General features: G+C 37.2%; 1 protein-coding gene across 1 annotated transcript in view; it reads right to left on the minus strand.

The window, feature by feature from the left end:
- PLXDC2 (plexin domain containing 2) overlaps window positions 1-25,253 on the minus strand; it is a 247,352-nt gene that overhangs the window by 205,777 nt on the left and 16,322 nt on the right. Inside the window, exon 3 of the mRNA XM_054724795.1 lies at window positions 5,707-5,853. Coding sequence (XP_054580770.1) covers window positions 5,707-5,853 — 147 coding nt within the window. The remainder of the gene's footprint in view (window positions 1-5,706; window positions 5,854-25,253) is intronic.

Raw genomic sequence — 25,253 nt, forward strand, 5'->3', positions numbered from 1 at the left:
GCTCTCCCAACATCAACATTATGCAAATGTAAGACTGATAGAAATGCTAGTCGAAATGATGCTATTTTCCTGGGGTGGGGAAAAAAATAAACGCAGAAAACTTCATTTTTTAAATGAAGCTTTCTGCTTATAAATCAAGTAGTCTGAGGATCTCTGCCAAGAACAGTGCTATTAAAATTTAGAACAATCACCATATCAAAAACTACAAGTTTCATCAAAAACCTTGCCTGCAATATGACAGAGAGGTACAGAGTAGCACTTCATTTCATTTTCCTGAGGTTTCTTATATAAAGAATCAATCTTTTCTACTAACATAGAGAAAGATACAATTTTATAAGCTAAGAGTGGGCTTATATCTGGCAAAGAGCACATTGACAATTTCTTGGCAAAAAAAGTATATGGAGATATAATATAGATATTATTATCTATCCACCTATATTCTTAGAGAATACTTAGAAATTAACTTATTTTGGGGTTTATCATGTTTTTTGGGCTCTCAAATAACAATGCATTTACAACCTCATTTTTATTTGATATTTTCGTAGCTATTTCATTTTTATTCTCAAATTAGAACTGAAGGGTAGTCAAGGTGGGCAGGTTATAAAAGTAAAATGCAGAGAGTCCAAAATCTGAGAAAAATAATTTTGGAGCCAAGGTTTTATAACTTCTATAACCCCAAACTCCTTCCACCAGAGAGTGGCATCAAGTTGTAAAGCAGAATTTCATAAACCATAGTTTCAGAAGGCAAAATAATTCTAATTTGACTAGCTATTGAATCAGACTTTATGCCCAGCAATGAATGAAAGTATATGATTTAGAAATATAGAAAAAAATATCAAAATTATGAAATTTCAAGTTCCACACAGAGGGAAAGAAACAAGTACAAACAGGTTCCTAGGTTTGTAGTTAGAAACTTCCAGATCTACAACCTGACAACTGTATGACTTTCAATAACGAAAAACAAATAAACACAACACCCCAAAACAAATAAGTACCAGTAATTGAATATAAAGTTTCTGGCTCATTGCTTGCCATCTGGTAGGGACTTACTGCAAGTTTTTTCAACTTTATCTAGGAATACAAGATCCTTCCTTTAATTTGTCAAAGGTAAAAGTAGGTTTTAACATCTGCCTTTTTTTTTTTATAATAATGATTTAAGAAATGTTATTTAAAACAAAATGAACAATGGGGAGGTTTGAAAGAACATGTAATCAAATTGCAATATACATATGTAATGTAAATACTAATGAGTATATCTTACATATAAAAAGAAAGAGAAATTAGTGTGTTCTGTCATGTGAAACGTGAATTAAATGATTTAGAAACAAATACTCAGCTGTGAAATTTTAAGATACTAGAGGCCTGGTGCATGAAATTTGTGTACTTGGTGGGGGGGAGCCCTCAGCCCAGCCTGCACCCTCTCGCAGTCCGGGAGCCCTCGGGGGATGTCCCACTGATGGCTTAGGCAGGGAGCGGGCCTGAGCTGTTAGTCAGACATCCTTAGTGCTGCTTCGGAGGCAGGAGAGGCTCCCACTGCTGCTGCACTCGCCATCTGTGAGCCCGGCTTCTGGCTGAGCAGTACTCCCCCTGTGGGAGCGCACTGACCACCAGGGAGCAGCTCCTGAATTGTGTGGCTGCCCCCTGGTGGTCAGTGCGCATCATAGCAACTGGTCGTTCCACCTTTCAGTCGATTTGCATATTAGCCTTCTATTATATAGGATTATTGTTAATGGAGAACAGGGACAACTTTTACTGTTTCCACCCTTCCCCTCTTTCTAGAATATTAATTTATGATCCCAAAATGGCTTTGGACCACATTTATGAGTGATGGTGGAAGAGGGAAAAATATTTTTTAAAAATTTATGCTACCAAGTCAGACACTCCTTTGTCTTCCTCTGACTAATTCTGAGGAAGCCAGGAAAGAGGAAGGTAGCTGTGTCTTCAGAAAAATCAGTCTTCTAGTTTTCCCACTCTACCTCCTGCTTACTCAGAGCTGGATTACTTAACTAACTGCCCCTGGGTCTGCCCCTAGGTATATAATTTTTCTCTTTCTTTTTTTTTTTTTTTTGACCTTGGACATGCAAATTATATCATTTGGTGATGAGATTATAGAAATTTCCCTCTTCCCTTCAGCCTTAAATGTTTGCAGCCAAATTACCAGAGAGCTTTGCATCAAGAATTATGATAATTATGACATCAGTAAACCAAGTCAATGTGGATGTCTTGTTTCCCATTGGTCATTTCCCTTGTGCTAAAACCTCTCAGTAACATCACAGGGAGAACAGCTGTGGTTTGGTGTGTGTGTTCTGTGAAGGTTGAAGGGAGGGGTTCTGTGGATATTACTGAGCCCCCTGGTACCTTAACATTAGAAATCTGTCCTCATCTCTAACAACCTGATTCTACTCAGAGGAAGGCATAATGGATATAGAGCAGAGAGATCCAGGAAGGACTGGAAGTGTGGGGAGGCCAATTGAGGACATGTTAAACCATGCATCACTCTACAAATTATAACTCTCATACTAATTTTAATCAAAGAAAGAATGTAGAAAAAGTTTTTAATGTTCTATTAATTTATAAGTTTCAGATATAAAATTTAATTAAATGGAGTCCAAGTGGCACATTTTTCTACTGAAGAAAAGAAAACCCTTATGTACTATTGCTGGGAATGTAAATTTGTGCAGCCACTATGGAAAACAATATGGAGGATTTTTGAAAAATTAAAAGTAGAACTACCATATGATCCAGCGATTTTCATTTGGGTATTTATCTGAAGAAATCTATAACACTAATTCAAAAAGATATATGCAGCCCTACATTCATTGTAGCATTATTTACAATAACCAATATATGGAAGCAACCTAAATGTCCATTAATAGACAAATGAATAAAAAAGATGTGGTAGGTATGTACAATGGAATATTTCTCAGCCATAAAAAAAAAAAAAATGAAATCTTACTATTTGCAACAACATGGATGAACCTGGAGGGTATTATGCTAAGTGAAATAAGTCAGATAGAGAAAAACAGATTCCTTATGATTTTATATTTATGTAGAATTTAGAAAACAAAATAAGCAAACAAAGAAAAAAAAGGAAACTAAATAATAATATTGAAGGGAAGCAGAGTTTTCCTTTCTAAAATATGTGTTTTTTTAAATATTATTTTTAAAGCTGAATATTTTCAAGAAAGAAGACTCAGGAAAAACCTTTGACCCCTTACCCACCTAAAGAAATTTAGATAGAAAACCTGCTCCAGGAAGAGAGCTATCATCTGAGATAATATGAATTAAGTGTGATTGACAGGGAGGAAGCTAGCAAGAACCTTTTGATCAAAGTCCTCACTGTGTCCCTTTAAGTATGGCCCAGCAAGCATTTATTTACCAAACATTTGCTTTTTCATCTCCATGTGAATTGCCTTCCCACCCTTTAAAGTCCCAAACCATAACTCCCAACCCCCTTTCTCCTAAGCTTGAGAGGGCATTTAAGCCTGATTTGTCCTGGGCCTCATTTTTTTTTTTTTTTTAGTAAAGCAAAGTGGGATTTACTGAAGATGCAATAACTTTCTAATAGACATTGTCCTACTATAATCGTTTTGTCTTCTTATGAAGATCCATTCTAAACCCAACAGTGAATCATTTCTGAATCTTGCCTTGGGTTGCTTGAATATGGAAAAGCCAGATGATGAAATTCAGCAAAGGAAGGTGGCTACTTTGTAGCGTTTTTGTTTGGTTTTTAATCCTAACCCTGGGACATGTTTTTTTATTGATTTGAGAGAGGAAGCTTGGTAGAAGGAGAGAGAGAGAGAGAGAGAGAGAGAGAGAGAGAGAGGGAGAGAGAAACATCCATAGGTTGCCTCCCATACATGCTACGAACAGGAATACAACCCACAACTTTTTAGTGTATGGGAGGACACTCTAACCCACAGAGTCACCCAGCCAAGGCAAGCTGGCTACTTTGCTTCTCTGCCTCAGAAAACATGTGCTCTACATTGAACATTGAATAAATCATTATGGTGGATTATAATTAATTTCCATTTTAACTGTTAGAAGTTGACCTCCTGAAATAGGAAAGTCTGCATCTATATACAATGAAGGCTGTGGCCAAAATTTTTGATATTTTGTATTTGCCAAATCCATGCCTCTTTCAGTCACTTAACCCATCTCTCCCCCCTCCCCCCAACCTCCCCTATCCTCCCTCTGAGGCCCGCTAGTCCGATCGATCCCTCCTTGTTTCTGGTTCTGTTCTTGTTCATCAGTATGTTGTTCATCATTTCCCCTAGATGAGCGAGATCATGTGTCCCTAGAGATATAGTTATAAGAACTGAATGTGAGACGAGCAATAATAGTTATGCTGATAGGCAAATGAATCAGTTTGTAGTGAGTTTCTTTCTGGACCAACAGTTCTTTTGAGACCCAATTTCAATGTCCCCCAGTTCCTTATGTGTACATGTCAGCACTACCCCTCAGCTCTGGATGGTGGACAAATGGTGGTAACGGAGGTCCGACTCCCTCTGGTTTGGTCTCGGCCGGACCCAGGGGCATGACTTCACCCGGACTAAGGGGCACGTGGCCTCACCCAGACCCAAGGGGCGCGTGGCCTCACCCGGACCTAGGTGCGTGAGGCCTCACCCGGATCCAGGGACACATGGCCTAACCCATTGAGTCTTTATATCAATAATGGCAGAATACTTCAAAGTTAAAGTTATTTCACTTTAAGTCATACTAAACTGAACAAGACATCACCTCATTAACAGAAAGATCACCACTGTTGTCTATGAGAGCACAACTAAATAACTTCTAAAATGTTAAATCAGGCACTTATCAGGAAGCAATTCTCAAAATCTGCTGAAAACCAACTGTGATAAATGTTATATACACATTTTGAGTGTGGGCTTAACTGCTTCCATTAGCATCCTAATTTCACCACTTACTAGTTAGAGACTTGTAGGTAGACTCCTATTTTTCCAAGACTTCATTCTCTCATCTGCAATATCTAGACAGTAATAATATTGAAATCATAGGATTGTTGTGCACATTGAAGAGCTAACCTGTGTAAGCATTCAGTCTATAAGGTAGAAAAGGATAACAATGACCATGTAATGTGAGTCCTATATAACTTCCCCTGTCATCCCTACCATACAGATGTGTAAACTGTGCCTCAGAATAGTTACATTATTTGTTTAAGAAACCACAGCTGGTAAATAATGAACTCACACTTATAATTGGAGACTTCTAGGTTTAATTTTTTCCTTTATATCAAACTTCTTCTCTTAGATCCTTATCTTGGTCTATATGTGTATCAGAATCATAAATATTTCTGGTTAAATCTTTCTCAGACCAAGAGTAAGAAACCCATGCAAAATGGAAGATACTAAATTAATATAATTAAAAATATATATTCTCTAAACTTATGGATCACACAAAAACTGAAAATCATCCAATATCTATCTCAACATTGAATATGTAACTCATCTTCTCACTAGGAAAATTATTAATTTATTTAATTAATTAATAGCTTAATTAAAGGTGGCTTCTCAAAATAATTATTTTCATTTTCTATAATATCTTATATGCAATTATTAATCTAAATTGCATTTGCAGAACTACATATACTTGAACAGTGATCATAACAAGAAATGTTGATATGTCAATTAAAACAAATTTTTTTCGCAGCAGGAAAAAATAAATTTGAAATGTCAAAGCACTTACTGCAGCTTGTCGATGAGTATTGGAAAGTATTCCATGAATCTTCACTTTGTCCTTTTCCATTTGGTCTATGTTCACCCACAAACCCCGGCTGGCCGAATCAGATGGACCATATATCCGAGATATATAGTAATTGTGATCTGTGTCCTCCTGTAATAACAGAGAAAATGCACATAAAGAACAGAGCATGGATGGACCTTGAGGGCAGTATGCTAAGTGAAATAAGTCAGAGACAGATAAGTACTGTATGTGCTTATATGTGCAATCTAAAAAAGCTGAACTCATAGTAACAGGGTAAGATGGTGGTTACCAGGGGCTGGGGTTTTGGAGAAATGGGGAGATGTTAGTCAAAGAGTACAAACTGCCAGTTATAAAATGAATAAGTTCTGGGGATCTCCTGTACAGCATGGTGACTGTAGTTAGTACTGTAGTACAAGCACAGGATTATGTACTTGAAAGTTGCTAAGAGTGTAGATTTTAAATGTTCTCCCACAACAAAGAACTGGTAATTATGTGATATGATGTCAGTGTTAGCTAATGTTATCATGGTAATTATTTTGTAATATATTAATGTACCAAATCAACATATTTTATAGATAAACTTACACAATGTTACATGTCAATTATATCTCAATCAAGCTGGAGAGAAAAGAAGCATTTAATCCAAATTTATGTAATTTACAGAGTTATAGACAGAGTTTCATTAAAAATAAAAAAAACATCAGTCTCAAAAGAAATGAACAAGACATGGTCCCCGAAATTCTTAAAATACAAACAAATAATGATATTATGAATTAAAAATGTTAGTATTCTTCAAAACAACTAAAGGAGTTAACCTCTAATGGATGTGAATTAGATAAAAATATATATAAAATTAGTAAGCTTCTTTAGAAGAAATTTATAAATAAACAATAGTCTTTCTATTACAGGAATCTCTCTTATTGCTAACCAAAGAAAATGCCACCCTTGGAACTATTTAATGAAAAACTTGAACTATAATTACCACTGAGTGACAACAAATTCAAATTTCTCTTCTTTAAAGCTGGGGTTACATTAGGGCCTGCTTTAAGTAAAGATCCTAGAAATGGATAATTTTTTTCTCTATAATTTGGGTTACTAAATTCTACTTTTATGTGATTCTTATTATGAGTATCACCATGGTGCCTGCTAAAGAACCTTTATTTTTCATGTCTCTCACTCAGTGCAAAGACTTAAATGTTTTAAAAGGCAATTTTGAAGAGAAACCCCCAGAAAATAAAATGATTCTTGACTAATTCAAATTGCAAATAATTTTTTTTTAACCACCAAATGTAATTGTGCATATCAATTTGTGGAGTCCACTAGATAGAATATATTTTAAAACATTCAGGTATATGTAAGAATAATGGCTATTGAATAGAGGGTCTGTGATTTGCACAATAATGTTTGAGATGTGAATATTGCCTAATGCATTTATTAGTAGTGCTAATTAAATACAATACAATTATTCTTGAAATCTTATCAAAACAAGAATCCCAGCTACCTTTTCACAAGCCATCAGGCTAGATATATATAGAAAACTGACTACATAAAGGAAGGGAATATTCCTAATACTAGTAGATTTTGCTGCACGACTAAAAGAAAAAATATTGACCCTAAATGTAAATATTGAGAACAGTGATTATATGTTAACATTAAGATTTTTTAAAAAGTTCCTAAGTCAACCTCCAATTAAACTCTGGGGTTAACATTGAATTGTGTACATATCGATAAGAAAATTATGCAGAGAAAGGAGAGAAAAGGAGATACAAAGAAGGAATAAGATTCCCTGCAGCCCAAGAGAGATTTTACGTCTTAGGGTTTCCAGCACTCCCTTCCAGAAGATTACGACACTGATTATGTGGGTTCTGGGGGGAGGCGGTAACAAGCATTGCGACTATGTAGCCAGCGGGTCTTCCCTGTTGACTGGCGCATTACCACTGGAAACTTCTGAGGTGGGTCCCCTCCTTGCCATTGGGCACAAGCCATTCTGCACATGTCACTCCAAAGGCCACCAGGGCTGGTGGGGATCATGAGCACACAGCATGGTAAGAAAGGCCAACTAGTGAGCATCTAGAAGCTTAAAGGAGATTCTTTCTCTTATTCTGACTGCTGAGAAATGTAGGCGTGAGGCTTGAACTACTGCCCACCTGTTGCTGCCATGAGGAAACCCGGCCTGAAGACACAGCAAACATAGATGAGAACAGAACAACAATCAATGCAAAGAACAAGCCAGATCCCTGATCAGGTACGTATAAGTGTGACCTACACTTGGGTGTGTTAACCATGAAACCTCTTTTATTGTTAAAACACCTTTGGTTGGGTAATTGCCAACTAAAAGAATCCTAACTGACAAGTTTCCCTAACTTGCAACCAAAAGAGACTCAACTTAAGCAACACACTGAATAAGGCAAACTAATCTAGAGATTTACAGATCTGTATAACAAACATCTCCCATTCAATTCTGGTATTCTAGCTAATTGCATAGCAGAACTGAAAATTTAAATCTAACTTGCCAGAAATCATCAGATCTGAATAACAAGTGATAATGACTCATTCCCAACGAATTATATAAAGAGGTGATTTTGAAGAAAATTGTCAATGAGTTTAAATAAAAATTTTAATTTTTCCCGATTGCTAGAATTATTATAAATAGTTCAGCAACACTAAAGTCAGAGATGTAATCTTTAGGTGAATTATGTAACAGATTCTATGATCCTGGCAAATTTCCACATAAATACCAAATATTATCCTCTTTAAAACTGCAGATTTTCACTATAAAATTCAGTATAATTATTGCAACCAACACATTTAAAATGACTGGTATTTCCCTTAACCCATATATCTCTGTAATTAATCAAGATATAGTCTTAAAGTTAACATAAAAAATAAAAATATCATTATACTTAAATAATGATTATCTGCAAAAATATACATGTTGCCTAATTACAATCGCTGATATGGATATGTGATAATACACCTTTATTTTTACTCACATCTTTGAAAATATTGAAAAGCTAAAGATTGGCCTTGGTGTTTGACAAGCTTGTCAATTGCCATGGCAACTTTTATTCAAAGAAGAAAACTATTTTTTACCCAGGAATTTAGAGACATGAGTTATTAAATTCCAGGGTGAAGCACTGGGCTCAGTTATTCAGGGGAGCCATAAAATAGCTGTCTTAAAAATGTAACATTTTAGCACCATTAAATTATACAGACCACATCTTGTCCTGTACAGGAGTAATGGCACTTAAAGAGCTGTCAAAAGCCCCTTCAGGCACAAAGATTTTTCTTTTCTTCTCAAACACAAACTATTTTTAACATCATAGAAAATAAAACAAAACACTAATAAGTTATGCTTAGTTGCCAATTCATTTAGGAAACCAACTATTAATGAAAGTAGATGGCACAGTAGGTAGCTATAAACCCTATAAATCCATTCTTCTCCACATGCCGGGAAATGAGAGCTGTAAATGAAACGAGGATATACAGCAAAAACACACAGAAAAGTCATCGTAATTGTAGCCTAAACCTTCTGCCACAATTTACACAATTCCTTACTCATTGTCTTCTTTTCTATCGTAGGGGTTAAGTTGATTCTATGATGTGTAATTTTTATGAATGCCTCACATTGCCTTATGCAGTAATAGCATTTGAACTACAAATTTATTTCACTGTGCTAGTCATTTGAAATATATGGATACAAAAAACATAATCAAAGTTCTTAAGATCAATTTGCTACCTCACAAAGATAGTTCCATAATAAATAAAAGATTATAATTTCAACTGTTCCTGCCAGGTATTAATATATATCAAATATATAAATCATTTCACAATAACTATATAGTGAATTTAAACTTAAAGCCATTTTAAAGTATTACCTGTATATATTAAACCCCTCAAAACCAAAGAGTTAATATAGTCCTCTTTGATATAAAAGCATGTTAATATAAGAAACCAAAGGACATGATAAAGTAAAAAAAAAGAGAGAGAGAAAGAATGAACTGGCAGTACTCAGGAAAAAAAATTACAGAGATAAACTCAATAGTAACAAGAGGAGAATAAACATGATGAAATTACTAGCTAGGACACAGAAAACAGCCTTGATAAGTGTATACAGGATGAAATGGAAAAGATAATGAAATAAGTTTCTAAGATAGACAATAATATAAATTTTATATGTATAGTAGTAATATATATTTTTTCTTAAACATAAATATATATTTAAAATGTTTTTAAAAACATTAGAACAATTTTTCTAAGATAAAGATTTGAACCTGTACATAATGTTCCAAGAAAATTTACAATAGGATTTTGAGAACTAAGAAATTTGCTATTATTCAAAAAATCATGGATTTTTAAAAAAATCTTATAAAAATCTAGTAAAACAAATCAAGTTATCTATAAGGAGGGAAAAAATGAAATAGTCTAATACTCCCTTGTAATGTCCAGTGGAAACAATGTCCACACAATATGAGAGAAAGAAGTTGTGACTCAAGAATGTTTTACCCTGCAAAGTTGTAATTTAAGTATAAAGGCAACAAATATATTTCTAATCATACAAATGCAGAAGGAATATACCATAAATGGGACTTTCTTAAAAATGTAATAATTATACAACCAAAGCAATCAGGAGGTGAATCAATGGCCTCAGGAATGGAGGAGCTGTGGTAAGCTTTAGATGGTGAGCACTGACTCCATAGCAACTATGTTCAGAGAAACAGGACATTTTCGTTATTATGGTTATAAATCACAATGCAAACATCAACCGCAAAAATATATAAAAGTAGTCTAAGTCCATTATTATGCTTCATAGAAAGTAATCAGTAGAAATCTGAACTATAGAAATCTAGTGTTTAAAAGTAAGAAATCCAAATTTTTAATATTAAGAGAAACATTTAAGGAAAAACTCTGAAAGCAGATGGTATGCATGCCTCCAAAGGCCAGAAGGTACAGTTAAATTCATTATTTTCCTCAAATATAGTATTCTTAATGCAACCCAATTTATAAAATTATATCCATCTAAATATAAACACATACCTTTAGTCTTTTATCTATTTCTCTATCTCTCTGATTTTATAGATAGATAGATAGATAGATAGATAGATAGATAGATAGATAGATAGATGATAGATAGATAAATGATAGATAGATAGATAGATAGATAGATAGATAGATAGATAGATAGATAAGGAAGGAAGGAAGGAAGGAAGGAAGGAAGGAAGGAAGGAAGGAAGGAAGGAAGGAAGGAAGGAAGGAAGGAAGGAAGGAAGGAAGGAAAGAAGGAAAGGAGGAAGGGAGGGAGGGAGGGAGAGAGGAAGGGAAGGAAGGAAGGAGGAAGGGAGGAATAGAGAAGGAGGAGGGCAGGGAGGGAAGGAAGGCCCAGCTGACTTAACTCAGTGATTGACCGTCAACCTATGAACCTGGAAGTCACAGTTCGATTCGTCATCAGGGCACATGCCCAGGTTGTAGGCTTGATCCCCAGTGTGGGGTGTACAGGAGGCAGCTGATCAATGATTCTCTCTCATCATTGAGGTTTCTCTCTCTCTCTCTACCTCTCTGTCTTGTTGATTATATGAGATTATTGCACCAGTTCTCATTATGCTCATGTTTTACACACACCTTCACCATTTCTCTAAGAATTACCTACTTGATCTATTTGCACACTGATCTAATGCCCTATAGCTGACTATGGCTATTAATTGGCATGATTTATTTTATTAATTATTCACAAGAGTTTAATTAAGTGGCCTCCAAAAATGTAAGATTACTTGAGTGTGTGTGTGAGAAAGAGAGAGAGAGAGAGAGTTTATAGTGAGGTCAGATTACTGTGCAACACAAAAAATTTAGGGATTCCAGCAATATTTCCATTATAAAACAGTTTCCATTTTTTCCAGTAATAATCTCTCTCACAGAGGAAATGGTCTCTCGTGCTGTGCAGAGAAGTAACTGTGTAGCCAAAGAGGCACAACCTACTTATTTGTGATCTTCCAAATAATAACAAAACCAAGGATCTATAATTCAGTTAAATGATTGCCTAGCTCTCCAGGCATTTTGAGATGTGTTGGTATGTGTTTATGTTGATTCATTTACTAAATGAAGCAAAACCTATTTTCCAACTGGATAGAGTATGCTTTTATCGGCCCCTGGTTGAAACCTTTAACCTTTGCAAAAATGAGCCTAGGAGACTATTCCCAGGCTCAGAGGGGTGAGAAAGAAGAGGCCAGGGAGAAATTCTGCAGCAGTTCTGAGTGAATTACTAGTATTAACATCTCAGTTTATCTTCTATAAATACAAGCAAGGCATTCCCAAACAGTGGCCACTAAAGAGACTCACTGCCAACTCACAAGGGATCTTCCAAGACTCCAAACATCTAGCCAAAAATGTGTAACTAAAAAGTTTTAAACTATATATGAGATTTCTATTAAAACACACAAAGTTGGCATTAAAATAATGTAGCTCAAAGGAGATTTGGGGTTGAAATACAGTTTCTGCCTCATTGTAAATTCTAAACTTTACTCTGTATAGGAAGGGGTTGAATTAGGTTGTCTCTTAAATTGCCTTTCAGCTAAGGTTCTGACATCCTAAAGCCACAAAACAAAGATAAAGCAATTGCTGAGCATGGGATAGAAGACTCTTTGCTTTATTTGATACTCACCAAAAGAAATAAAAGTGTGCAGTTTGAAGAGCCAATATAGGTAGCTAGTTATAGTACCTGTATACCACAGTACCATTTCAATATGTAATTAATCATCCTTATTGACAAATTATAAATTGGCCTCAATATTGGAGGCAAAATTCACAGACTCTTTGCAGGGGGTGCTAGAATCCCTGAGAACACTGTACATTGACATGTGCACTGTTTTTCAAATGCATATTGTTATGGGATTAATGTGTGATAATTTTACAGAATCACTGGATTTCTCTATAATTCTTATTATGGTGTATTTTTCTAATCAACTGTAAAAAAAACAAACACCACCACAACAACAATTGTGTCGAGGGCCTCAAATATTCTGATTTAGATTTAGCATCCATAATGGGGCTAAAGTTTGTGTACCATATACATACTCTCTTAGTCGGCTCAGGCTGCCATAACAAAATAACATAGACTGGAGGTCTTAAACAACAAAAATTTATTTCTCACAGTTCTGGAAGCTAGGAAGGTCAAGATTAAGGTTCTGGCTGATTTGGTTTTGGGTGAGAGCTCTCTTCCTGGCTTGTAGCTGGCTGGCCTCCTTCGTGCTGTGTCTTCAGATGGTGGAGACAAATTTCTCTGGTGTCTCTCCCTCCTCTTATAAGGACACCAATCCCTTTATGACCACAATTAACCTGATTACTTCCTAAAGACTCTATCTCTAAATATAGTCACATGGGGTTTCATCGTGTGAATTTTGGGAGAACCACAATTCAGTGCATAGCACTTGCAGACAGTTTCTTTATTAAGTTCGGATTTGTAAAGAAGTCCCAGATTTATTAGCTTTGAAAGTCCATGACATTTTCTAGTACTAATCAAAACTGCCATTCAAGCATTCTAATATAGGAGGACTTTTGGAAAATCTACACAGTTCTCTGTCTTGGCCTATTTCTTAGAAAAAAAATGAGAAATGACTACTATTTATATTTCCAAAAGATTATGGAAAATATTTATTCAGAAGCATCTTTTAAAAATTAGAAAGTTGAGAATTTTCACATAACCAACATTGTGAAAAAGTTGGATGGTTTCCTCCTAGCACCTGGTAACCGCTTGGCTAACATTCTCATTTCTAAGGTAACTGTTACTACCCCAGAATTATCCAGTCTGGTATTTCAAGTGACAGGCTAATATACTTTTAATTAGTCAATTTTTTAACATATTGTTTTCACTCTTTTAATGTCAAAGAATGAAACTTTTCTCCTGTCATTTTTTCTTTTCTTATAACTTCTCATGTCCTCAAAATTTTAGCCTCCGAGTCAGTCAATGATTAATAAGCAATAGACAAGCTGTGAATAAAATTTTGCCAAAGGAAGTTTGACATCACTTTCACTTAGAATCGAAATCCAATACTAATTTACATTTCTAGATAACATTTTGTAAATAAGGTTAACTTTTTAAACATCTATTTTCAAGACTACAAAGTGAAAGTTACAATAAAAATAGCCACATTATAATACTAGGGTTAAGTCCTTGAGATTAACATCGATAATAATAAAAGCATAATATGCTAATTAGACCAGATAGCCAAATGACCTTCCAGATGTCATTCCGGACGACCTTCCAGATGAAGCTGTGGTAGCGGGGGCCAAGGCAGAGGCAGCTGCCACTGCAGAAGGAAGTTGAGGTAGAGGCTGTTAGAGGTGATCAGGCAGACAGGTGAGCAGTTAGGGGTGATCAGGCAGGCAGAGTGGTTAGGGGTGATCAGGTAGGCAGGCAGGCAGGCAGGCGAGTGGTTAGGAGCCAATGGTCCCAGATTTCGAGAGGGTGCAGGCCTGGCTGAGGGACCTCCCCCCCCCCATGCACGAATTTCGTGCACCAGGCCTCTAGTGTGAATATATGTTGGAAACTATGAAGTGCTATTAGAAACTACTTTTGCTTTGTTGACATAAATATTGCAGATAACAGAAAAACAATTTTGGATATTTTACATTTTTGTGGTACTCACGTTTATTGATCTATGAATTATCCTCAAATATCAGAGAATGAAAGTTCAACATTCTCACCAGATAAAATTAATTTGCTTTATCCTACCATCTACCATTGGATTTTTGTTGGTTGGTTGGTCTTTGTTTTGAATGCTTTACTTTTATACCAAGTAAATAGTTATTTATTCTGCATTTGAACCATTCAGGATTCTGTTGAGGTGGGCTGGGCTCAACTGGGCGTTGCTACTGTCCAATAGTGTAAGCTGGGTCACTGCTGGTTTGCAGCCAGTTCGCATGTTAGTAGGGGATGGTAGTTTCACATGGTGTTGGTCACATGTTCAGGATCTTTATCTCCATGTGCCATCTCCTCCTCAAGGAGGCTAGATTGGGCTTATTCAAAAGATGATAGAATCCAAGAGAGTAAGAGTGGAAGCCTCAAAGCGTCTGGAGGCATTGCTTATAAGTTGCATACCTTCACTTCTGTCCCATTCATTTGATCAGAACAAGTCACAAGGCATGCCCTGAATTCGAAGGGTGGGAAGGTAGATTCTACTTCTTTATGGGAGGAATTGTAGGAATTTTTGGCCATTTTTAATTCACCATGCCATCCAAATTTTCTGTTCATGAGTGGTTGAGCTGTTTTGTTAAGTTTAAACATAGAGATACTTTGCCCTTCCCCTCACCCCCATTTCCACTTCATAGAGCTAGCATTTTGATAATACCCTCTGGGGAGCTTAAATTTAAAAAAAAAAATCTGTAAAGGTGTTTTCATTTGGCACAGAGTTACTTTTGACAACATAAATCTTTGTGCTGCTTCCTAAATAAGACATTAAATGCCCATTTCAGATGATAAATTATTCTGGGATCACATCTTTAAAAAAAGGAAAATCTTGTCGCCAACTCCCTTAACTTTTGGTAGCTGTTTAGAGGTCAAACAAGGGCAAGGCAAAGGGAGAGAGAATGCCATAGTTTCATAAATCATTAAAAATAAAGAAGCAAAAAGAAAAGCTTAATCTGTAGAGTAGTATTGTTTCACAATTACTGACGCTAGATTCAAACAAATATTTTCATAATATAGTTTTGCTGACTTTGTAGAATGAGTCTCTTTTACATCTATAAAACCAGTATTTATACCTTAAAATAACAAGATAGCTAGAAAAGATTTTATTTTAGTGCAGACTGAGAAACATGTTTTCCTTTTTGACTACTGTCTTACAAGAATCACACAGGGGGAAATCAGTGTTATTAGCTTCTCCCTTTCCTAAGAACTAGCTCAAAAGACCTCAAGAAAAATGCATGCAGGTCAAATTTTCAAGAGATCACAGTCTAATGTAGTAAGATGCTATAAAATGGTCTGTTTATTTACAATCATTTCTTTTAAGTGTCACTCGTTTACGCTAACAAGTATTTATGATGCATTGATTATATATGTGGAAGGCCTTGAGCTCAGTGTAGAGAAGGACCAAAAATATAGTCCTTGCTCTCCTGAAGCCTGCAACAGATTGAGCTAATGCAGGTACTTAGATATTTCTATTCTAAACCAGTATGAGGTAACTACAGTCCTAATGGCAGAGTCAGTTCCATAAGACTTCGAAGAAGGCAAATATTTCATTCAGTCTTAGTGATTTAAATTAGGGAGTGTGGTTTCATAGAATCATGATATTAATGCGGACTTTGGAAAATGATTTGAAACTACAGAGAAAGACTTGTCTGAGCATAGGGGAACAAGCAGGAAAAGCTAGGAAGATTATGGAAACTATGCTAGCATAGGTAGCTAGATATTAATAAAGGAAGAAAACCAAGGGAATCAGACATTAAGCCTAATAAACTAGGGAGCAAAACTGGTTAAGCTAACTAGGTTGGGAGCTACAGCTTCACACACTCTATGGAACAGCTGCATCCTCCACCCTTAGGACTTAATCCCCACAGTGGGAAGGAAAGATTGGTTACCAGCCATGAGCTGGGATTATCAAGGAAGAGAAAAAGGGGAAACTCCTTTGCTGGGTGCATGTGCAGTAGGAGCCAAGATGGTGAGCAAAAGGGGAAGTTATCTAGTTTGGGAAACGGATCTGATTGGTTACGGGGAGGGCCCAGCACAAGCCCACTAAGGTTCAGGAAGGAAATTGGCTAATTTGAAAGACAGCCAGCTCCTTCCCAAGACCGAGATAATATAGTCAAAGCTTAACAAAGGCCTCTCTCAATAGCACACATGTGTTGGCATGTTCCCGAGCTCCAGCATGTTCTCTCTTTCTGTAGGAAGCGCAGGTCCAAGTGTGGCTCCAAGGGCCAGCCTGGGTACAGCAGCACAGCCCCTGAGCGCAGCTGGGAACAGAGACTAAGTTAGCTGGATGAGGACAGAGACTGAGCTGGACGAAGCTTTGGCGTGGACTGAAATGAACTATGCCTGCCAATGCTGGGCCCCTGGCACAGAATTCCTGGGCCTGGGCCCTCCTCTGCCTTGATGAAAACAAGGCTGGACTTCTGCAGTGGGACGGAGCTGAACCATGGCCATAGATGAGACACAGACTCCAGGTACCTGGGGACAGTTCTTGGTGTTTGTTTCAGCTTCAGTAAATCTTAGCACTCCATCTCATCTTCCCATGCATGGGTCCCAAAATGCTTTTCTCCAAACACCACAGGAACCCATGTCCACAGCCTATAACTAGAACAACAGGCATGTGAAGTGAGTACAGTTAGATGTGCAGAATTTAGATTGCTAATCCCTTGGCTGTCTGAACTTGATTCTGTGTAAAGAGAGAGCCTTGGAAATAATGGATTAAGTGTGGATCAAAAGGAACAATCTAGACAATAGGATGGACTAGAGAAGGGGAAGATTAGAATCAGACATTGGTTTGGAAGCTATTGCAAAAGTCAAGAATAAAATCATAATAGCTCCAAATAGCTTACTAACAGGCAAAACAGCAAGGAGAGAGGCTATTGTGAGAAAGACTGAAGTGCATTTAGTCAGGACAACTGGACAATCTGACAGTTCAGAGTAATTGGTGTCAGTTAACATTTTAAAGCAGAACTTGCAATACCTTTATGGCACTTTAAATTCTAGAAAACACATATAATAAATAAATAATATCATTGGTTTCCAAATACAGTGCATACCAAGGGTCACAGAAACAGGGACTTAAGAATAACCAGATATAATTGAAAGACCTCCCATATTCAGATGACACATGTATTTCTCTATCTTACTCTCAACTGAATTCGAAACATTGCTCAAGGTGGGACAATTCCATGAGCTAAGGGAGAACTTTCAACCTTCCAATTCTTGTCTGCACATTAAAATTACTTGGAGATCTTTTAAAAATGTCAAAGCCCAGATAACATGCAGGCCAATTAAATCAGAATCTGGTTTGGGGTGTATAGTGAGATATCCCAATTGTGCAGAAACGTCTGGAAAACACTGAATAAGAGCATATATAACCTATTAGCTGAAATTTCCAATTTGCAACTTGAACATGTTCTATATCTACATTATCATGTCCAAAGCAAGATGTTAGAAATTTAAAAAATCAACTTATCCTTAGAGAGATAATAAAATTTTAAGAATTTCATGTTTTTAAATGTTGAGCTTGCTATTCTCCAAACTACACACAGCAAGATTTATATTACAGAGAACTGTAGGAGTAATAAAAAATCCTTTTTAAAAAAATGGTGACTCTTAAAGTTGTAGCCTTGTTGACATTGATCTCAATAAAGAAGGCTGAATCCACATTTTTTTTTCCTTAATGGATATCAGAGCTAGAGAATTTCTGAGATATTTTTCTGAATGTTTTATAGGTTGCAACTTACATGTCCCAAATAGTATAAATTGGGAATCCTCATGTCATGATTTTTGCTATATTAATTTGACGTAATATTTATGTGCCACCCTACCTCTCCCCAGGTTTACTAGCTTTGAAACAAGTTTAAAGATAAAGCAACTTTAAAAGGCAATGGATATCCTGTATTATTTTGATATGCTAACATAATTTTAAAGATCATTAGTCAGTCTACATATATAGTTATCAGGCTTTGCATAAACATAAAGCTTAAAGAATTAAAAACAGTGGCAAGTTGTATGTGACTATACCAAACACAATAGTAATTATAAACACTACTTTGAAGAAGGTTAGAGTTAGCTTTGGGAAATTTAACTTGATTTACATGTATATTTCAAATGAAAAGTTCTCATTTACTGTTCAAAACTTTTCATTTACTGTTCTCCTATTAGAATTCTAGAGAATTTCCATTTGCTCATGGATTTCCTCTGTCTTGGCTTTGATATCGAAGTAGGTCTCTTCACTAATCTATAGTGTGAATAAAAGTTGCTTAGAATAGTCATTAGTAAATAAAATGAATTCAGCTGGTTATAGATACAATTAAGAATATTACTTAATGTTGAAACATTAAAAATAATCTGGGGCGGAAATGAAGAAAACTTATGTCAAAGTTATCTTTGGGTTTTGCTTTGGAAGGAACATTACTACCCCAGGGAATAAAGGTAGAGACAGTGGGGAGGATGATGAGGAATAAAATTCCAACGTTCCCTCAGAGAACAGAGTATAGTAAATATTCCTTGGAATCAGATGAGTGAAAACAGGCATGTAGGTACAATGCATCAACATTCTGTTGTAAACAGTGTAAAAGCCAAAGTCCAATCTGGGTCTTTGCACTATTCGATTTTGACTTGATAATTTATAAGTAATCAGTCTAATATGTAGGACAGAGTTCACAAAATCAGACACATATTTGGTCCCCTGATGCAGCAGAGATTTTTATATACAGGTGGAGCAAAGTAGGTTTACAGTTGTTTGTATGGAAAAATAATACAATCATCCTATATAATAAAAGTCTAATATGCAAATAGACTAAACAGTGGAACAACCGGAACAACCAGAACAACCGAAACAACTGAACAACCAAACAACCAGTCGCTATGACATGCGCTGACCACCAAGGGGCGTGTGAGGAACATGGTGGGCACTGGCCGCAGTGGGATGGTAGAGCATGTGAGCAGGGGCGCCAGACCAAGGCAGGGCACAGGTCGCTGTCATCGGGGTGAGCCTCTGGTGGTTATTGAAAATTCTTTGCTCCCGCACGCCACAGTCCCACCTGGCACTTACACCTGTTGCCGGTGTACATGGCCCCACTCGCACCCGCTGCCAGTCCCGGGAGCCGGTCCCGATCACTTGGCATCATCAGCCGGCCCTGATTGCCCCTTATGGGTTCTCCACCTCCCCCTGCTCCTGAGGGGCAATCATGGCAGCAGCTGCTGCTCGTACCCGCTGACAGCACCAGCTTCAATAGCTCTGTGCCATCAGTGGGTGGAGTGGGGCGAGCGCCATCAGTGCATGGGAGCAGTGGCAGCGGGAGCAGGGCTGCCTGCAGACAGGGGACCAGGGGCCACAGTGGGAGGGGCCGGGGGGGCCCAGAGGATGGGCCAAGACCCGCCCCTGTACCTACTGTAGCCTCGTGGCCCACAGTTCCTTTCAAGGTGCACAAATTTGTGCACTGGGCCCCTAGTTAATGAATAATAATACAAGAAAAACTCTGTGTTTCACATACTCACCATTGTAAACCTACTTTTGCCCAACCCTCTAACTTATCATGGTCTAAAGGTTTATATTGCAAAAATAATGCCAGGAGTGGTTCACAATACATGTAGAGGAGTAACAGACATAATTTTCAAAGTCAAGGAAGCAAAACAAACAGATTGCCTTGAATACTAAAAGTGGTCATTTCCCTCAGAATAGCTAATTAAGCAATGAAATCATTCTCAAGTTAATCTTTTCAATGAAGGAGTTCTGGAAAGTGGCTACCTAAAACTAACTTGTTGTTAGCATACTTATCAAGCATATAGGAAAATATTTTAGATCCATGGTAAAGAATTCATAGTATAGTGATTCCCAAAGAGTAAAATGTGAAGAAGAAAAAAAAAAAAAGGATAACTTGGTGAGTTTTTAAGTAAGATATATCTAGTAACTCACCTACATTTATTCTAATACATATTCTATTTTCTTTTATTGTTTTCTTTTTCTGAAACAATAGCAATTATAGATAATATAGATTTAAATGACATATCTTTTCGAATGAAAACATTGTCTTTCTTTTTCCATTTTGGTTATATGATAATACCCAAACTGCAGAGGTCACTGCCATAGTGTTTTTTGCCTTCTTTTAAGGTAGCTTAGAACACCTTTAAAGAATCAAAAGCATTGATCATAAAATTGCTGAGTTAGAGCCTAGAGAATTTCTCATACTCTGACAAAGCATATTTTATTCACAAGGACTCTAGGAAAGTTGCAAGGTTTTCATGTCAAAGTAAAAACTCTCCTTCCCTCTGAAAATGATAATAGTGAATCCAGAAAATGAGTATTTCAATGTGCTTCACATTTCTTCTTCATGGGATAGGGCTCTAAAGAATCCCTAAGGCCATTCCGGGGCCTAAGAGTGGCTTATGGGCTATTGTGCAGCATGGAGAGCCACCGTGAATCCTCAAAGCAGAGGAGCGGTGGTGTTTGTTCATGTTTCTGATCTTTTACTCCTTAATCCAGAGAACAGCTTCCGAGGGTCCTCTGGGGATCAGGCTGTCCACAGGACCAACAAAGCCCTTGGAGTACATCAGGCCCCAAAGAAATGCCAACTCCCTCACATGGCTTCCAAGACCTCACTCTCCAGTGCCTTCCTGTGCCCCTTTCTCACACCACCTTGGCCTTCCTTCAGGTCCTGGAACAAATCTACCTCCTCCCCGCTCACCACCTCCTCAAAATGCTGTTTCCCTACACAGAATGCTACATCCCCCTCACTTCACCATTAATGTTTCAACATAAATGTCTCCTCTTTGGAGATATCTTCACCAACACTTTATTATAGAAGACCCTTCTCATCCCAGCTCCTAACCCTTATCTCTGCGCCCACTTTCTTCCTTCATATTTATGATTCTAGATTGACTTATTTACTTTATGTCTATCCACCCCGCTAGACTGTAAGCTCCAAGAAGGCATGTTTCATTTCTGCTTTATTTACTAAAAAATACTAGCAATGGACACTGTTTAAATATTTGTTGAGTGAATAAATAAATAAATGGATGAATGAAACTGAGGGACCTTATTATCTTATTTTTGTAAAGAGAAGAAGAAGAAGAAGAAGAAGAAGAAGGAGAAGGAGAAGGAGAGGAAGAAGAAGAAGAAGAAGAAGAAGAAGAAGAAGAAGAAGAAGAAGAAGAAGAAGAAGAAGAAGAAGAAGAAAAAAGTATTCTGAATTCCTAAATGTCAGTTTATAAATAAATTTATACTATTTACTCAATAGTAAGTCGAGGGACAATTGCTTGCATTTGGCTTATAGATCCAATGGTTCCATGATGAATTTTTTGCTGAGTACAAGTGTGAGTTCAGCATTTAATAATAAGTGGAATTATTAAAATTCAGCTAGAGGAGAAAGACTTAAGGTCTGTTGTTCAAATCACGTGAGAAGTGAATGGGGAAGAGTCCACTGAATGACAGAGGGAACTTGCCTTACTGGGTGCAGAGGTCAGAATGAGGGTTCCTGGGTGAATGTTTTGGGGATAAAATACTTGGCTAAGGATGAGAAACACTTAAAAAATGATGGTGTCAGAAACAAAAATGTTCAAATGTTCTCTCTTGAACTGGCTGAAATTCCCAATAGAAGACTCTGAGCAAAGGCTGTTGGGGATGTTATAGATAAGATTAATTTATTTGAATTTTTTCAAAGCACTTTATAATGTATCAGATTCTTTAACTATCTTTAAATTATGCTCAGTTTAGCTATATTTAAAAATAACTCCCTGAAGTAATTGGTAATTAAACAATTTGCCATCCAGATAGGAAATAACCCGAGATCTATCTGAATTTTCCAAAAAGCTCTAGATTACATTTTTGTCTCCTCCACCATCTTTCCTTTCTACATGCCATCTCTAGTTTGTACTCATTTATTTGGGTCAGAGCTTTAGGGACACTATTTTACCTTACGCAACAATATGTCAGGATAAACAGAGTTATCTGGGTGCAAGAAGAAAAAGATGGTTAACTGAAGTTTATTTTCTCACCAGGCATTCATGTCTATTGAAGGCTGCATGCAGCTGTGAGTGGTTCTGTCAACACACACAACATGTGGTAGATGTGAAGGATCTAGCTAATCAATTCCGATTCCAAAAACTTATAGCCAAATTTTTCAGACTGTTAAGGAAATATTGTTTACAAATAATCAACCATGAGTAGAGAGATTCATACAAAAAAGAGGTAAGGAATCTCTCCAGTGCCACAAACTAGGAATGAAGAAAGAGAAAACGTACAGTTTGGTCAATTAAAGTGGCTACTTTTCTTCAAGAAAAAAGCTACCACGAGTTCACTGGAAAATGTGCTATGAGGAAATGGGCAGAAAGAAGACACAACAGGAGACTTGGATTGTGACGATGCATGCAGCCAGTCACAGGATTGAATAGGGGTAGGACCATTATTTACAAAAGAGTGGCTAAATTCAGACTGGAAGGTTAGGGGTTCAAGTGTTGGAAACTTCGTAAGGACACATTTCAGAAAATGGCATCTACTCTACCATGGACTCTCTTTACATATAGCAGGTATCTTACCCAAATTGGGCGTAAATATCACAGACTGAGTGTCTTAAAAAAAATAGAAATTTATTTTCTCACAGTTCCGGAGACTGGAAGTATGAATGTAGGGTGCCAGAACCATCAGGTTCTGGTGAGAACCCTCTTCCTGGGTTGCAAACAGGAACCTTCTCATTGTGTCCCCACATGGCCTTTCTTCAATATCGCTCACATGGAGAAAAAGGTCTCTCTCTTCCTCTTCTTATAAGGCCACCGATCCTATCAGATTAGGGCCTTACCCTTATGAGCTCATTTAACCTTAGTTAACTCCTAAAAGCCCTATCTTCAAATACAATCAGATTAGGGGTTAGGGCTTCAACATATGAATTTGGAAAGGACACCGTTCGTTCAGTTCATAGCACCAGGTGTCAGTTACCAGGAGTCAAGAGAAAGAGCTACAGCACTGCAGTGCGTGGAAAATGGCAGGCAGGCTTTAGTAGCCAGAAACCAGGATGTGTGTCCTTACCCTCGCTCTGCCAGCAATCTAAGCTGAGCCTGGTTACTTCATCAGACCTCTAAAGAAAGTGCTCTGTGTAAGGTATGGCTTATATCTGTAGACACTGCTATAAAACTGGAAAGAAATGCAAAGTCTCAGATTAAACATTTCCCCCCAAAAGAGTTATTTGATTCAGTTTCATTCTTGTTTTCCTCCAAGTTGATGTGCAAATTAGAAATGCTTATGGATAGTGTATTTATATTGCATACTATTGAATACATGGTGATCATGTAATCACAGTTTTATTTGTTTGTTATTTATATTTTTAGTAAGCTGGTTATAGGCATAGAACAGACCTCTGTCTTATTAAAAACTAGAGGCCTGGTGCATGAAATTTGTGCACTCGGGGCGGGGGCAGGGGAGAGCCTTAGCCTGGCCTGCACCCTCTTGCAGTCTAGGAGCCCTCTGGTAATGTCCGACTGATGGCTTAGGCCGGCTCAGCTGGCAGTCAGACATCCTTAGCGCTGCCGTGTAGACAGGAGAGGCTCTGGCCACCGCCACTGCACTCGCCAGCCTGTGAGCCCAGCTTCTGGCTGAGTGGTGCGCCCCTTGTGGGAGCATCTGCCCCCTGCATTGAGCATCTGCCCCCTGGTGGTCAGTGTGCATCATAGCAACCAGTCTTTCTGCTGTCCAGTCTATTTGCATATTAGCCTTTTATTATATAGGATTGAACCTTTTGCCAATGTTTCAAATCTCTTTGACTTTTTAAATTTTGTCTAAATAAGTCTAGATGATTTATTGAATACATTTTATTGTTTAAATTATAATATTTATGTGTAATTAATAGAATATGCAAAAGTTAGTCTCTATGTGTAAATATTCTTGAAAACTTGGTATATTAAATCAATTAGAATCAAGCAGTAGGTTTCTCCTAAATGCAATTCCATGCACTATACTATATCAGAAGAACAAGAAAATAATCCTGGAAGCTTCTTTTAAAATAACCAGTTAAGGTGAGACCTTTAATACCATCTTCTATTACTTGTTTTCAAAGGGAAGCATTAGGAAGTGGTCCACCTACACTGTAAGTATAGGAGAAAAGCAGGACAGAAGAAGTCTGAAATATATATCCAAGAATCATATTGTATTACATTGAATTCAACATAACACATAGAATGCTGCCTCTGGGGTATTCATGGAGGCAACAGTGAGGTGCCTCCCAGTGAGGATAGCTTAGTAAGTATCTATCAATTAAGAATGTGATTAGTCGTCTGTTTAGTACATTCCAGCAATACCATCTGGTAGCCATTGGATAGATGGGCCTGTAGACATATTTTATTTTGCCATCATTGTGCTGGTCCACATGTGTTTAAGAAAAACAAATGAATAAAGAGGCAACACTTACGTGTTTGGATATCTCTTGAGAAACTAAAAGGTTTGGTATCCTATGCTCACATTCCCCCATGGTCTCATCAGGTTTGGCGTTCTCCTCTGACTGCCACAGTCCCCTGCCCATGACTTTCTTATAACCTGGAAGAAATTCCCTTGCAATAAATCATGTCACACATGCTTCTGTCTCTTTTTAACACCAGCTTGACCCCAAAGACTCAACAAAACAAAATCTGAGTATCGATCCAGTGATTGTCTTTAATATGAGACTTGCAGACGAGTTTCAGAACACCCAGAACCCAAACAAGGCAATTTTCGTGAAATACCAGGAAAACAAATTTGGAATGTGCTAGTAATTTAGGAAGTGGAAACCTAATCTCTCTATGTGGAATTCTCTGAAATGAAAGGGGGTAATCAATCTGAAGTTTTAAAAAAATGGAATTCAATTACTTCATGTTAGAAGTA

This window comes from Eptesicus fuscus, chromosome 2 (assembly GCF_027574615.1).
Source record: "Eptesicus fuscus isolate TK198812 chromosome 2, DD_ASM_mEF_20220401, whole genome shotgun sequence".
In the NCBI taxonomy this organism is placed as follows: domain Eukaryota; kingdom Metazoa; phylum Chordata; class Mammalia; order Chiroptera; family Vespertilionidae; genus Eptesicus; species Eptesicus fuscus.